General features: G+C 41.5%; 1 protein-coding gene across 4 annotated transcripts in view; it reads right to left on the bottom strand.

Moving 5' to 3' along the window:
* Positions 1-17423, bottom strand: part of LOC310996901 (glucocorticoid receptor-like) — a 108979-nt gene that overhangs the window by 25857 nt on the left and 65699 nt on the right. For all 4 annotated transcript variants that reach the window (XM_083986418.1, XM_083986417.1, XM_083986419.1 and 1 more), the window contains 2 exons: positions 11547-11716; positions 7592-7618 (listed from right to left, as the gene is read on the bottom strand). In XM_083986418.1, the coding sequence (XP_083842544.1) occupies positions 7592-7618; positions 11547-11716 (197 nt within the window). The remainder of the gene's footprint in view (positions 1-7591; positions 7619-11546; positions 11717-17423) is intronic.

Raw genomic sequence — 17423 nt, 5'->3', positions numbered from 1 at the left:
TTATTAATCGCAATTAATCGCATTTTAATCGCATATAAATATTTGACCTGAGAACGGTGAGAAGCATTTTTTTTTTCACATGGATTTTAGTATACCATTGAATGACTGAACACATAAGCTTAAGCATTCAAGGTGGTACTTAACCAAGACCAACAGACTAGGGATGCAAATTATCCATTAATGAATTAATGGATATTTGATACATACAGATTAAATGGTCTTTCCTGCCAATACACTATGATGATTACTGTAGTATTTAACTAGGCTACTTAAATCACAGTAGCATCAACTGATGTGTTGAACTCAGCCTGATGTAAACATTAATAAAACTCAGTAACCAGTCACACAGGCAGCTCCATGTTGTCCCTGTGTGGTGTTCAGGGACAGGTCAGGACAGTCTGAAGACAGAGCTCTGAGGGTGAAGTCCTATCATAATGAGATGAGCTGCACCTGTGACAGTGACAGGTCATAGATATAGCGCTGCAGCTGAGCAATTAGCGCTATATAGCGCATTTAGCGTGCGGCCGTGTCTGTGTATCTATGTGCAGGCAGAGATCAGAGATGGTGTTTTAAATAACCATGCTAGCGTTTCACCAGCTCTCATCTCTGCCAGTCAGCCTCTCAAACTGCCGCCTCTCTCGCGTGCGGGCGCACCGCACGTAGACACACGTGAGAAAGAAAAAAAAATAGAATTTTTTTTTTAATAGGTGCGATTAAAATGCGTTAATTTTTTTTAACGTGTTCATTTTTGTGTAATTAACGCGTTAAAGTCCCGGCCTTAGTTTAAATCAACTTTTCTCTTGATTGAATAATAAAGACACAAATGTAGCTCCGTACTCCAGTGCCATCCCATCCCATCCCATCCCAGGCAGCTGCTGTTATTTTAGGAAGCATGAGAGTCACTCACTTCCTCTGCTCTGCTGTTGTTGTTGTTGTTGTTGTTGTGTTTCTTTCTATCTTTGTGTCTCATTAGTGAGTTCAGGTCACGACGTCGTTATCGTCTTAAGATTTAAAATCGGCCTCTTGATGACTCAGCTCCACCAAAATACACACCACGCATTCGTTATCCAGACACAGGCACACGCCTCGATGAGGAGCAGAGCTGCTCCGCTGCTTCACATCAATATCCCCTCATGAATACACACACACACACACACACACACACACACAGCAACACACACACACAAAGCAACACACACACAATGAGCACCGACACTGAAATCTGACACGGTTCATTAATATTCACTATTTAACGTCACCGCTGCAACTTGTGCTTTCTGCACCGCATGCAGCTTTCTGAGGCCAGCGTGAGACTCACAAACAAACACACACACACACACACACACACAGTGATGTCACCATTTAACAGTCCAACGGTGCGTGTGTGTGTGTGTGTGTGCGTGCAGCAGCTGGAGAAGCTGCAGACGACAACAAGGTGGAGTGAGTCACCTCCTCTGATGGAAACACTCTCTCTCTCTCTCTCTCTCTCTCTCTCTGGCAGCACAAACACAATGAAAGCACAAGAGTTTAACAAAGTTTAACGACGTTTCTGACTGAGTCTCCATGGCGACGTGACAGCAGTGCCAGTCTGTCTGTCTGTCTGTCTGTCTGCACACTATGGGATGTACTGATCCACTGACATCTGCAGGGAAACTGGACCGAGTTGGATCATCGATGAGAATAAAAGTTTCTGCTCAGACAGAAACAGTTTGAAACGTTGTGTTTGCAGCGGAGCGACTCTGCAAAGTGTAAAACTCGTTCATTTATAAAAGATTTGTGCAAACAGATCAATCAAACTTCTCTGTTTCCTTATTACACTTTAGTTTCCGGCTGTTTTGAGGCTCTTGAGAATTAATGAAGCTAAAAACGTTTGTTTTCACAAGAACGCACCGATGACGTTCAAATGACTGAGTTCCCACTTTACTTTTAAAATGTTGGTGCTGGATATGGAATATGAAACAAGCAGCAGTGCAATATTATCTCTATTCTTATTTTTGCAATTGCACCAATGCATCTTAAAAAGATAAAGATAAAAAGGTTATTTTAAATGTGTTTAATTATAGGGTCATTCTAATACACTTCACAGCCATCACTCTGATTTATTTAGACGGATTGTTGCCAAACTAAATATTGTTGCATTGTTTCACCAGTACGATGATAATAAAGTAAAGTATCTTGAACATCTTAAATCTTGAATATTTCAAAATGTCTTTTTTTTCATAAATATCCTGATTGTGTGCACTGCAGTGTCAGTTTAAAAGACAGAGTTACACACAAACCTTTGTCCTGTCCACTAATGATCTCATTAGTTAAACTATACGTGACCTTTCAGAAGAGTCTGAAACCGTCTCATTAAGTCTGTTTGACCTATTTTCCTTTTATGTTGCGCACAAAAGTCCAGAGACGTTCGACTGTCAAAAAGACTTATACACATTTATAAAAAAACTCTAGAGTCATTTTAAACTGTAAAATGTTGCTTTAAGTAAAAGTAAAAGTAAACATTTCTTATTCTCCACATCAATGAATGACTCTAATTGTTTCTAAATGAATGTAAGGAGCTTTTAACTCTTGTTTCTGAGAATGAACTCTTTGAAAGCAGCTGCACTGATGTGCTGCTTTTAGAACCACAATGTTATATAAAGCTGCAGAAACACCTAGAAAAACAAATAAACTGAATGGGATCATAAGAGGACAGCAGTTGTCGTTTTCACATTTTGTCCAATAGTATTTTAGAAAAAAAAAAGAGCAGAACGAGTACTTTTCAGCCTTCCTAGAAATTAAAGCAGAAGTAAGCGATCCGGTGGTTTTGGCTAATTCTGCGTTCCAGGCAGGCTTTTGAAACCGTAAATTACAGCTTCAAGTCACGACTTACGACTTTGTAGCGTTCCAGGCAACCCACTTGTGTTTCTCCGACCTGTTTTACCTGTGAAAGTCACTATAACGGCCACTCGTAACTTCTGACCCGTGAAGTCGTACCAGATCGAACTGGTACCACTTCACAGGTCGGAAAAACACGAGTTACGGGTTGCCTTGAACGCACCATAACGTCTTGTCAACCGATGGAGTTAGCAGCCCCCGCCCTCGTCATGGATCTATTGGTCCTCGTCCCTGCACACACAGCCCTTTATGCCGTTCTCTCTCCTCATTGGATAAAACTTGTAGGATACGAGAACAGTTTTCTCCTCGGCTCAGAGCAGAGCAGAGTGACTGACAGACCCGTGTTTCAGACCAAACACTCTATGTAAGTGATTGCTGTCGGAAGATAGAACTATTTAAGACTTATATTAACACAAATATATTGCTTACTTCTGCTTTAAGTACAGTACTCAAGTAAATTTACTCCATTACTGTCACCACTGAATAACACACTAACAACACTACACAACGCTTCACACTGGAGTTGCAGCCGGAGACTTTACGCTCCATCCCAGAGGATCCATTCATATAAGCTGTGTGACAGAGCCTGAGGAAGCGTCACATGAGTCTCATCTGTTCCCATCGACAGACTGAAGACTGAGGCCGGATCGGTCTGATAGGTCGCATTAACCAGGGGGGACGTCCCCTGTCAATGCTTGTGCCAAAGTGCCAAAGTCTTTTCTCTAAGTTTCACAATCGCAGTTGAGTTTTCTATGAAAAACACAACATCCAGCTACAGTATGGAGCTACATCTGTGTCTTTATTATTCAATCCCCCCCCCCAAAAAAAGTTGATTTAAACAAAAAAGCTATTTTCAATCAAAACAAACTTCACTTCAATCAAAAGCAAAACATTTCAATCAAAGAAAAAAAGGGTTTGAATGCAAAAAAAATATTTGAGACCCCAAAAAATTGCATTTGAACCCTTTTTTTCTTTGATTGAAAAGTTTTTTTTTTTTGATTGAAGTGAGTTATTATTTGATTGAAAATATTTTGGGGGGATTTTTTGTATTTAGGCCATATTACGGGTAGGATATTTGTGTCTTTATTATTCAATCAGAAAAAAAGTTGATTAAACAAAACAGCTATTTTCAATCAAATAATAACTCACTTCAATCAAAAAAAACTTTTCAATCAAAGATTGATTGAAATTTTGTGGGTCTCAAATATGTTTTTGCATTCAAATCCTTTTTTTTTTTGATTGAAATGAAGTTTGTTTTGATTGAAAATATCTTTTTTGTTTAAATCAACTTTTCTTTTCATTGAATAATAAAGACACAAATGTAGCTCCATACTCCAGTGAAGTAAAGACTGGAGACTCTGATGAAAGTCAGAAAAGTCAGAAAAGTCTTTTCTCTAAGTTTCACAATCGCAGTTGAGTTTTCTATGAAATCCAAACGGTCGTGATTAACCAGAATCACAAGCGACCGAAGCGCCGGATGAGTCACCAACTCGCTTCGCTTCTCTTCTCATCTGCTGCTCAGATCGCGTCGCGCTGCAGAAAACGACAGATTCACAGAGATGTCGTGGATAACGCAGCGTGACGTCGTACTCTCCAGTTACAGTTACAGCTCACCACCATCAAACAGGATGTCAGCAGCACACACACACACATCATGTATTAAAGAGTCATTTCACATATTATTTTATCAGCTGATCAACTATTTCAAACTTTTCCAGCAGCAGCTCACACTCTCTCTGCAGCAGAGTGTCACAACAATGCTGCTGCAATTCCTCCACATGCAGGACGACTGAATTACAACACACATCCCTGTGCATACGGCAAAGTGAAGGTGGAAAGCTGCTGGTTAGTGTCTAACATTATTCAGTATGGAGCAGATCTACACAGATATGATTCAATACACAACAACCTCAGGGAAAGTGTATCAATCTGCAGCCTATTCATGTTCACAGAGCATCACACTGGACGACTGAATAAACACTTTGCTTGTTCTGCTTCTAAACAACAACCCTCAATTTACTCTGTACACACACTGAGAAGTTTATATTTATATATATTTATGACTTCAGGGAAACATCATCAGCTGAAATCAGACTCGATGCCCTTTGGGACCATAAACACTGACTGATCTTTGTCTCCACTGATCTGAAATACCACATGTTTAATGCAGCTTTTTGAACTAAAGGGCATTCGATAATACTGCAGGTGCCATGTAATAGACTGTGGGAATAACCCTCCTACTGCTGCATGGTGTGTGTGTGTGTGTAGATGCATATTAACTGTGATGCTCTGATTGATTAGCTGCTGTTAAACATTGATTTACTTTTTGCATGATTGACAGGTCGGCATCATCAACACATCTAATCACACGAAATCAAACGATCCACCAAAACAAACCTGCACAACATCCGTGTGGAGCGTCGACAAAGTGTGTGAGGCTGATTCAACAACAAAACAGGATTCAAGCGTCTCAACTATATCATTAATTAAGTATAGATGTGAGTTTTTGCAGCGTTTTACGTAATAAAAGAGCGAATCACTGCAGTGAAACAGAGACACAGAGAGAGACCATCTGTGTTCATACAGCAACACTGATCTGATCTGACGGAGCCTAAACATTTCATATGATGTAGCTACTATATTTAATTTCCTTCATGATGTGGTGCTGCACATTATTTGGTTTATCTGGCCGGTGACAGCTGAGACTCACACCGACAACAGCCGAGCCGACACAACCGGCGCTCTGTGAGTCGCTGCAGAAACACAAACATGGGAAAGCAGCAGAGTGAAGGATGAGCTGAGTTTTTACTGATGCAGACTGAAGCTAAATGTTTTCTAGCAGAGGATTCATGTAGTAGGATGAAATATAATATTCTCATTCATCCAGGTCATCGTTCTTTTCTGGGCAAATTGAATCGTAGGCAACTGGACTTTGTGGTATTTGTCTGGGAAGACGTTTCTCCTCTTATCCAAGGGGCTTTATCCGTTCCTACGCAACAAGTCTCACTAGTTAGACTTACTCCACTGTCTTTGTCTAGCTATAGTGCAGACTATAGTGATACTTGTTGCGTAGGAACTGATGAAGCCCCTTGGATCAGAGGAGAAACGTCTTCCCAGACAAATACAAGTCCAGTTGCCTACGATTCAATTTGCCCAGAAAAGGACAGTGTGAAACATGTGTTAGTGGAACGGACAAAGTTTCTCCAGAGGTGTTGCAATCACAGCTGAAACTCTCCAATATCATCATCATCATCATTATCATCATCATCATCATCATCATCATCATCATCATCATCATCATCATATTCCACATGGACTGGAGATGAATGTGGAGGTGACGACAGGACAGCAGCAGCAGCAGCAGCCGATCTCACAGGAAGTCAGTGAACACTACGGCGTAAACAACCATCTGTGGTGTGAGGAGAGCCAGCTGATTCCCACTGACATCCTCCTCCTCTTCCTCCTCTTCCTCCTCCTCCTCTTCCTCCTCCTCCTCCTCCTTCTCTTCCTCCTGCTGCACTGAGCCGCTCAGCGACCTGAGGCAGGTGGAGCTGCAGAGTGAAGCCTCTGGCTCTGATGAGAGGAGGAGGAGGAGGAGGAGGAGGAGGAGTCTGAACCTGAACGCAGTGATTTCATCTGACTGGATGTCAGTTTAAAGAAACAAGCTGCTGTTTGAAGGTTTAAAGGGATAGTATCATTTTTTTTAAAGTGGGGTTGTATGATCTACAAATAGCCCCTAAGTACTTTAATTGCAGTAGAAGACTCTCTGCACTCCTCCCGTTAGCAACGCCAGCCCATAATAGCCCTGCCCAGAGATTTACAACATACATTGTTGTGAATGGACCCAAAGAAACAGCCTATTTTCACGGCCTAAAAGAGGTTTTACCTGAAAAAAAGATACACAGTTCCATCGTTTGCTATAGACCGTTTCAGAGAGTATAAACAAAGACAGGTGTTACCAAGGATACTAATTAAGGCTCCATTCCACTTAGTGTACCAGAACGTTTTCTAATGAGCCACACCTGTCTTTGTTTATACTCTCTGAAAGGGTCTATAATATAATTTTTTCCAGCCCTTCAAAGTGCAGGAAAAGCACAGTTTTTATTTGGACCTAACCAACTCACGTATCCCTCCGCCCAGGGTTAGCGCCCGCCAATCAGCAGTTGGTTCGGTCCAAATAAAAACTGTGTTTTTCCTGAACTTTGAAGGGCTGGAAAAAATCATATTATAGCGAACAATGGAACTGTGTTTTTTTTTTCAGGTAAAACCTCTTTTAGGCCGTGAAAATAGGCCGTTTCTTTGGGTCCATTCACAACACTGTATGTTGTAAATCTCTGGGCAGGGCTATTATGGGCTGGCGTTGCTAACGGGAGGAGTGCAGAGAGTCTTCTACTGCGATTAAAGTACTTAGGGGCTAGATGCGGGGACAGACACAACTACCGCACAACAGGGGCAATTAAACTGAAAATCTTCAGATTCCTTCTTTTAGACCTAAAATGATAGGAACATACAGCCCCCAGTTGAATTTGCCCGGAATTGTCCTTTAATTGTGTCTGGGCAGATCGGTCGTATTTTAAAGGGACACGGGCAAATCAGCTTCATCATCATCATCATTATCATCATCAATATCATCATCATCATCATCATCATCATCATAATTACAAGTATTGTCATTGTCATTGTCATTATTATTATTAAAAGTGTGTTTATTTACCATCTGTGTTTTGTCGTGCTCTCCATCCTTCACCATAGAGACAACGACCGGAGAACGGAGAGGACGGGCGGGGGGAGGGGGGAGAGAAACAAGAACAACACATCTCAGTGCTATGCTGCAGCAGGTCAGGGCTTTTCAAAATAAAATGCACACTTTTTTGTCGTGGGATTTAAAACCAGCAGTATAATGTTATAGGTCACACACAAGTCCAAGAAAATTAACTGTAGCGGCTTCATATCAAGAGTTAATACTGAAACATTTTAGTTTTCTTTACATATATTTCTCTAAAGGAACAGGAACAGCATGTGTTTTATTAACTGTGTGCAGGAAACAAAACAAAAAAATTCACCACCACCAGCCACGTTTCTTTTAATCCTGAACTGAAAAAAAAAAAACCCATGTTCACACCATCACCTGACATTCAGAGCAAAGACTTCCTGACTGTGTTAATTCACTAGCAGTGTGTTAGTAATGGACAGACAGAGAGAGAGAGTGGATGTAGAGACTGAGTGGAAGAACAAGTCCAACTGGGACTCACTGGGGTCGTTTCTGTGCTTTTAGTACCAGAATAAGTCGGTGGCTGACTGTATAATAATAATAACATTAAAGGGATAGTTCAATATTTTGTCAAATTGGCCCATCACCATAATCCCTATAGTCATAGCAGTAGGTTTGTTACCTTTAATTGTCGGTGCAAGCTGTTTTTAGAACGGCGGAGCAGAGCCGTGAGCTGCTCAGAGCTACGCTACGGAGGCTCATTATGGGATTTCTTGGTTTCCCTCATCATCAAACTCATCAAATACACAATCCAACAACTCCACAACGCTCTGGTGGACAAGTTGTGAGCTGCACATTCACCACGCTATGAGATAATAACACAACGTTACCACACAGAGTTGTTTTAGAGGGAAATTCATGCAAAACCACTGATGCGCGTTGCCTTCAGGGACAGTTTTTCATCAACAGTCTCTGTATTTCCCTCTAAAACAACTCTGTCTGGTAACGTTGTGTTATTATCTCATAGCGTGGTGAATGTGCAGGTGACAACTTGTCCACCAGAGCGTTGTGGAGTTGTTGGATTGTGTATTTGATGAGTTTGATGAGGGAAACCAAGAAATCCCATAATGAGCCTCCGTATAGCGTAGCTCTGAGCAGCTCACGGCTCTGCTCCACCGTTCTAAAAACAGCTTGCACCGACAATTAAAGGTAACAAACCTACTGCTATGACTATAGGGATTATGGCAATGGGCCAATTTGCCAAAATGTTAAACTATCCCTTTAATAATAATAATAATAATCCATAGGAGAGAGAAGCGTGGGGGGCCGTGGAGGAATGCATGGCAGAAAGCCTTTAACACAAATGACTTTCTGTTTTTTCAGATGCATCCGTGTCGACACAAACTTCTCACCAGAGACAAAGAAGTGAAATAGTAAAAAAACAAAAAAAAAAAGTACCAAGTGTCAAATGTTTGTGAAGCAAAGCAGAAGAACGGCTGCATTACAAAATACTACAAATACTAGGGTTGGACCAGTATTTTTTTTTTTCCTCTGAAATGTTTTTGGTGTGGATGGATGGATAAATGACGGGTAAGTCGTCTCTGCTTTGACACAAGACAAACAGGAAAGGCAGGAGCGAAAGGTCGGTGGTGACATCATGCAATGTCAAGGACTAAAAAGATTCAAACCGACAGAAAATGCAACTACACAATGTGTGCGCTCGACATAAAGCCCCGCTACCTCACTCTGACCTTGAATTATGAGACGTGATTACACTTCTTTTTTTTCTTTGCTGCCCAAGAAAAGCAGAGAAAGCAGCAGAGCAGACGTTTCACTCCTAAACAACAGCAGCTTCAAGAGCCAGCGTTCACATGAATGATAAAACCTCTGGGCCGAAGGGTCACGGACGCGTTTACCACTGAATTAAAGGAGCAGATGTACAAAATAATAATAAACATGACCATGCACGTGATATTAGCGGCTGTCGTAAACCTGACAAAAGGAAAAACTGGAGTAAAAACACTTAATTTTGTTGCTTTTGAACCTCTGGAAGTGATACGCCAACATTTTTTTTTTCGTGTCTTGTCTCACTCCCGAGTCCATGACCAGCAGATAGACACCATCCTTTCGACTGTGCGTGCAGTAACAAGGGAGATACGGGCAGAACTGGTGCACCGCTAATTAGCTTAGCTCAAACACTGGAAGTGTATGGGTAGTGTTAGCCTGCCTCCACCTAAAGTCGCTAATTAGCTTAGCTCAAACACAGTGAAGTGTATGGGTAGTGTTAGCCTGCCTCCACCTAAAGTTGCTAATTAGCTTAGCTCAAACACTGGAAGTGTATAGGTAGTGTTAGCCTGCCTCCTACCCGAGCTGAAATCAGCAGTCAGAAGTTGGTTTCATTTTAGCTCTAAACTCTGTAAATATATCACTTTATCCACATTTCAAACATGTTTAGGTGAGAAAGTAGCCGTTTAGATCAGCAGTGTGTCGTTAATTTGTCTAAATACCAGCTGTTTACTATTTTGTTCGGACGAATTCGGCGCTACTCAAGCTAGCCGTTGTGACCAACGCACTTCCGGTTACTTTCACAAAATAAAACACGCGTTGCCCTTTACATACAGAAAACCATGACGATAGAATTTGTGCTTTTACCTTGAAATAGGAAGCTAACGGTTACACCCCGCCTTTCCGAAGCCCCGCCTTTCCGACAATAGACTTCCATTCATCGCAATAGCGGGGTTTTCTATTTTTTCTAAAGACCCCGCTATTCCGAAAAGGCTATTGGGGGAAACCCCCAGTGCGCAGTGATCCTTTTTTCCTTTTTGGGGTCGAAACGGATCACGTGCATAATTAACTGCAAAACAAGCAAATACTTCATATTAATGACATATAATGTTCATTAAGGTTCTAGCCTGTCTAGCCTCTACCTGGTCTTTTTACTCAACTTAACCAACTCCTTTCTTCGTTGCCTAAGCCCAACCAAAGCATCTCCCTCAGTCAGCTGTCAGCACGAGCGGCGGCTGCAGCCTCGCGCCCCTGTGAGCTCAAGCCGGCTTCAGCCGCGCTTGAGCGGAGCAGGGGGGGGGAGAAAAAAAGTGTATTTTTATTACTGTGTGGGAGATCTCCTACAAGTCGGGGAGAAAGCAAGTGGGACAGATCTGCCCAGTCTCTGAGCAGTGCACGTTTCACAGACAAGCCGCAACACAGAGTGTAAACAACGTCACGTGGTTCAGCACCTTGGACATTGGACAGCTGCGGGGTGTCGAAGTGGAGGTGTGTCGGAATGGAGAGCTGTCCCCGAAGCTAACCTACCCTCGATGTAGCTAGCTTGAACCAAAATAAAGCGTCTTTGCTTGAACCCTCCGTTTTGACCGATCTGGTCCCGTTAGCGGCATTTGACCGCTCAAGATGCCTTACTGGAGAGTTTTGTCAGCTCTGAGACCAAGATCGGCCCGCCGGTTTCTGTTTAGAGTTGCTGAAGAGTTTCTCTGATGACTTTAGGTGGAGGCAGGCTAACGCTACCTATACACTTCCAGTGTTTGAGCTAAGCTAATTAGCGACTTTAGGTGGAGGCAGGCTAACACTACCCATACACTTCCAGTGTTTGAGCTAAGCTAATTAGCGACTTTAGGTGGAGGCAGGCTAACACTACCTATACACTTCCAGTGTTTGAGCTAAGCTAATTAGCGACTTTAGGTGGAGGCAGGCTAACACTACCTATACACTTCCAGTGTTTGAGCTAAGCTAATTACGGGCGATACGGCTCTATCTCCCTTGTTACTGCACGCACAGTGGAAAGGATGGTGTCTATCTGCTGGTCATGGACTCGGGTATCCCTTTAAACTTTGTCCTCACAAAGATTTTCGTTAACACTATGGTCTGTCGTCATGGTGATCTCAGTCAGTGTGAGCGAGTGAGTGAGTGAGTGAGTGAGTAGACGAAGGTAAAGCAGACCAACCTTCCACGGCTCTCTTGAAGAACACCTTGCAGCTGCCGCAGGTCACCACGCCGTAGTGGCAGCCGGACGCCTCGTCCGAACACACCAGACAGATCTTGTGGGTCTGGCCGCCGGGCTTGGACTGACCCGGCGCCACGGAGCCGCTGTTCTCCGCCGCTCTGGGAGACGAGCTGCAACACAAACACACAGAGAGAGAGAGAGAAGATGAAGGAGGCTGCAGGGAAATATGGAAATCTGAAGTCAGAAGGTCAGAGAGCGAAGGTTTGAGGGTGGAAGAAGCTGTAAAGATGAAGTCTATAAATCCTCTTCTGCTCGGCTTTAAAGGGATAGTTCAACATTTAGTCAGATCCTCCTCTCACCATATCCCTACAGTCATAGCAGTAGGTTCATCACCTTTAATTATCAGTGCATGTTGTTTTGAGATCATGAAACTCATCAAATACACAATCCAACAACTCCACAACGCTCTGGTGGACAAGTTGTGAGCTGCACATTCACCACGCTATGAGATAATAACACAACGTTACCACACAGAGTTGTTTTAGAGGGAAATGCAGCCGGAACTACATCCCAGACACGGCTGCCGCTGGGCGGAGGGATTTCAAAAGAGAAAGTAGTTCAGAGTATTTGCTTCATGTGTCGTAATGTTACATCATTATACATGATTATCTCATAGCGTGGTGAATGTGCAGGTCACAACTTGTCCACCAGAGCGTTGTGGAGTTGTTGGATTTGATGAGTTTGATGATCTCAAAACAACATGCACCGATAATTAAAGGTGAAGAACCTACTGCTATGACTGTAGGGGTTATGGTGAGAGGAGGATCTGACTAAATGTTGAACTGTCCCGTTAACACATTAGTGTTAACAGTGTCAATATTACACAGAAATGAAAGTATAGATCATAATATCATAGTGTACACTGTGTTCTCCCAGGTTAGTTAACGTGTCCTGCAAATGTCCACCAAAAATAAATACTGAACAATGATTAAAAAAAAGAAAATAAATCATAGCGTCAGAAGAATTCGGCAGTAAAAAGGTAAATCTGTTCCAGGGAAAAGGAGACTAATTACTGGAATAACCGACATTTGCTGAGTCAGTTTCACTTTGACTGACTGAGGCAACGTCCACAAATAAACCTCTGACTTCATGTGTCATGGCCGCTGGTTTCACTTTGATGAGCTCATGCCTGGTGAGGGTGTGTGTGTCTGTGTGTGTGTGTGTGTGTGTGTGTGTGTGTGTGTGTGTGTGTGTCTGTGTGTGTGTGTGTCTCCACTAGTCAGAAAACCAAACAAAGAATCGAGACATTCGACACCTTTAAACAACGTTTAAATTATATTTTTAATTATTATTATTATGTGATTATGAATGAGAAGGAGAGCAGCTGGTTCTGGTCCAGATGTGACATCATGACTTCAGCTCCAACACTTTATACATAAACTGAAAACTTTATCTTTTTTCTTTCTGTCTAATCAAAACTCTATTTATGACCTTTTATCTGTATTTGTTGAATTTTATTGTTTGTAACTGATTGTTTTTTATCTTTTATTCTTGTCACTGATGTGTTTGTTTTCATTCCTTTCACTGATTGGTTTTTTTTATGTTTATTCTGGATCTTTTATTATTTTAACTGCTCATATTTCATATTTCATGGTTTATTGATCTCCGAGTCCTTTTTGATTTTACTTCTTGTGTTGTTTTTGCTTTTCAATCAAACTGTAAAGCACTAAACGTGTTCTCCTAGAGAAAATAACTTATTGGATGCAGAAAAGTAGTAAGATATATATTTATATATACACCAGGTTGATTCATTTCTGTATTGGAGCCATGATGCTGCCCTTTGTCTCTCTGTTTATCAAAATATATTAATGCTAATATATTATATCAACTTTAAAGAGAAAACGTTAAAACTTTAAAGCACTTTTTAAATCACTTTTGATTTGTTTGAATGGTGCTTTATGAATCAAGTTTAATTAATTGATTGATTGATTGACTGGCTGAGCTCTCTGCAGGTTAAACCCAGTCACCGGTGCAGCTCCTCCTCACTCACTGTACGGGAACTAATCTCTAAATCTCCAGTTGTGTTACAATGCAAATGAAAGTCTTGTTTAAACCTCTTGAGAAACGTGCATGCACACACACACACACACACTGCTGCCATTATCCCCTGACTGACTGACTATAATTACACTTACAGTAAGTGAGACACCTGAACTGCAGAGCGGAGCAGCTTAACCGGCAGCAAACACCAATTTGTCAGATGTATTGCAGCAGGCGGGATGCCAGGGCGTCGACGGAGCGTTGTTGGGTTGTAGGTGTGTGTGTGTGTGTGTGTGTGTGTGTGTGTGTGTAATCCCTGACAGGAATCTGACAGCATTAGAAGGGCTTACATTTTTCTACATGGTTTGTTTAAGCAACACACACACACACACACACACACACACACACACACTACTTGGGGTGTGTGCTGCTATGATGCTACAGGTTTCTATGGAAGCGTATTGCATTCACTTGAATAAAAAATCTGTTTTTTCTGAGTAAGAGAGGTTTGTTTTTCGGGGGAATTTTTTTCTGACTTAGCTAGACTTAAGGTAAGGACTGATTTCAAAATAAAGGTGCTCCATCAGACTGCTCTGAGTGACTCGGAGTTCTGTAATAACAGGTAGTTTCCTTTCAATATACTGTAATGTACTGGGAACACAGTGAAAATGAGACTGTATATTTTGTGGAGCATATCCATGGATGTATGTTAAACAATGTAAAAGAAAGCGCCTTTACTCATTGTGTTATTATGAGTTGTACTTTTATTTTGAAGGATGTTTGTTATACGCTCCCTGATGTGACGTGTGTAGCTTGAATAAAAATCCTTAACAACGAATCTCATGGATCTAAGATGTAATATGTAGATCCGTGATGAAGTGGAGGTTTGACGACTGCAGCGGTTAAACGTTACTTGCAGGTGGGAACTTCTCGCGGGATTTTGAAATCTCGTTGAGACAGAAAAAAATTACCCCCAAAAACAGGAAGAAAAAAATTTGTCAGAAAAACAGAAATAACTGCCCTGAAAAACAAACCAAAAAATAATTTACTCAAGTGTACGACGGAGTATTAGGGTCACATTGAGAAAGACAAAACAAAACACAAACTTTGAGAAAAAAGTCATAACATTACGAGAATAAAGTTGTAAATTTACAAAAATAAAGTTGTAAATTTATGAGAATAAAGTCGTAAATTTCCTACGAGAAAAAAGTCATAACACGTACGACGGAGTATTAGGGCCACATTGAGAAAACAAAACACAAACTTCGATTAATAAAGTTGTAAATTTACAAGAATAAAGTTGTAAATTCACGAGAATAAAGTCGTACATTTCCTACGAGAAAAAAGTCATAACATTACAAGAATAAAGTCGTAAATTTATGAGAATAAAGTCGCACATATCCTACATTACAAGAATAAAGTCGTAATTTACGGGAATAAAGTTGTCAGTTTTCGAGAATAAAGTCGTACATTTACGATAAAAAAGTCATAACATTACGAGAATAAAAGGCGTACATTTCCAACAAGAAAAAAGTCATAACATAACGAGCATAAAGGCATAAATTTACGAGAATAAAGTCATACATTTACGACTTTATTCTCGAAGTTTGTGAATCTTTTATTTCTCAGTGTGGCCCTAATACTCCGTCGTACAAGTGAATGCAACACGCTTCCTAATGAGCTTCATAATGACTTCACATCCAGACCTACAGATTCTGTATCCGACTGATGATCCATATCTGTTCTCTCCGCCTGCGTCCGAGCTACAGACTCATGTTTGCAAAACAGAGAGTGCATGTCTAAATGAAAGTTGTTAGTCACCTGTCTCCTCCAGCTTCACAGTGTCTGGTGCCTCATGGTCATTGGAAAGACAACACTTGTTTATGTGAACTGGAGTGAAGCCAAGCGGAGCAGAGGTGGAGCTGCAGACACAGAGTTTAGCTGCTGCTCTGAACGGGCAGGTTGTTAAAAAAAGTCGAACTGAAACCAGAGATTTTCTTTTTTTTCTTTCTGCATCAAAGATCTGATCGTGTTTCAGCAGCTATTCTTAGCACGACAGTTAAAAAGTCGACTCACTTTCTGAATGTGGTGGTCAGAAACATGTGAGAGGGGAAAAAAAAAGGTTTATTCAAACTTTAAAAACACACACACACACACACACACACACACACACACACACACACACACACACACACACACACACACACACACACACACACACACACACACACACACACACAACTTCAACCTCAGACCTTGAAGGCAACACGACTCATTGTGAAACTTATTCAACCCACAACCTGCTTCTGATTTTAGGATAGTTCAACATTTTTGGCATATTGGCCCATTGCCATAATCCCTATAGTCGGTGCAAGCTGTTTTTAGAACGGCGGAGCAGAGCCGTGAGCTGCTCAGAGCTACGCTACGGAGGCTCATTATGGGATTTCTTTGGTTTCCCTCATCAAACTCATCAAATACACAGTCCAACAACTCCACAACGCTCTGGTGGACAAGTTGTGACCTGCACATTCACCATGCTATGAGATAATAACACAACGTTACCAGACAGAGTTGTTTTAGAGGGAAATACAGAGACTGTTGATGAAAAACTGTCCCTGAAGGCAACGTGCATCAGTGGTTTTGCATGAATTTCCCTCTACAACAACTCTGTGTGGTAACGTTGTGTTATTATCTCATAGCGTGGTGAATGTGCAGCTCACAACTTGTCCACCAGAGCGTTGTGGAGTTGTTGGATTGTGTATTTGATGAGTTAGATGAGGTGAAACCAAGAAATCCCATAATGAGCCTCCGTAGCGTAGCTCTGAGCAGCTCACGGCTCTGCTCCGCCGTTCTAAAAATAGCTTGCACCGACAATTAAAGGTAACGAACCTACTGCTATGACTATAGGGGTTATGGCAATGGGCCAATTTGCCAAAATGTTGAACTATCCCTTTAACCTCAGACCTTGAAGGCAACACGACTCATTGTGAAACGTATTCAACCCACAACCTGCTTCTGGTTTTAACTCTCAGCTCGAGGTCAACGTTCGTGCAGGATAAAGTTATTGATGAGGCTCCAACATGAATCACAGTCGGTAACATGACATGAACACACACACACACACACACACACACACACACACACACACACACACACACTCTAAACTATAGCAACAGGTTTTCGGTGCTGGCTGTCTGCTGCTAGTAGAGTATTTATAGAAGCTGTCCTCTGTTAACCTCGGTTATGAGGAGGTTCAACGAGCCGCTCGTCGTTCCGTCGCTCTCTGGTTACATGTCGACTTAAAGCGGCCGCGCTCGGGACGGAAAGCGAAGATGCTGCGAACAACTAATTATCAGACGACGCTTGACCTGCGAGTGCAGTGGGGACAAACACACACACACACACACATACACACACAGAGAGCTGAGTGTAGGTATTCACACAGTGTTCAGCTTTTAAAACAGAGACCTTCTGTAATTTCACTGCAAGAAGGAGAGACACTACAGGCAAAAACACTGTGTTTTCATGCACTGATCAATTTTGAGATTTTGGGCTATTTTTCTTCCTTAGCATGTATTCTTTCAGAAAAGTTGAAAGAAATGGTAGAAAATCCACTTTAAGGTTTTTATTTTACTTCATTTTGTCTCTTTCATCACCAAAAGTTCGTCTGACCCATGTCATGTCAGGTATCATTGTAAAGCTCTCTCTCCTGAAAAATGTTGTAGGCTCCAAAAATTGTCATTTAATTTTTCATCAGCAACAAATCGTAAAAGTAGGATTGACATTAACAATCTCTGTAATTTTACAGTCCAAGTCTTTAAAGGCCGTTTTCTCAAA

This window comes from Trachurus trachurus (assembly GCF_905171665.1).
Source record: "Trachurus trachurus genome assembly, chromosome: 14".
Taxonomy (NCBI): Eukaryota; Metazoa; Chordata; class Actinopteri; order Carangiformes; family Carangidae; genus Trachurus; species Trachurus trachurus.
This window is presented reverse-complemented; position numbering and strand designations above follow the sequence as displayed.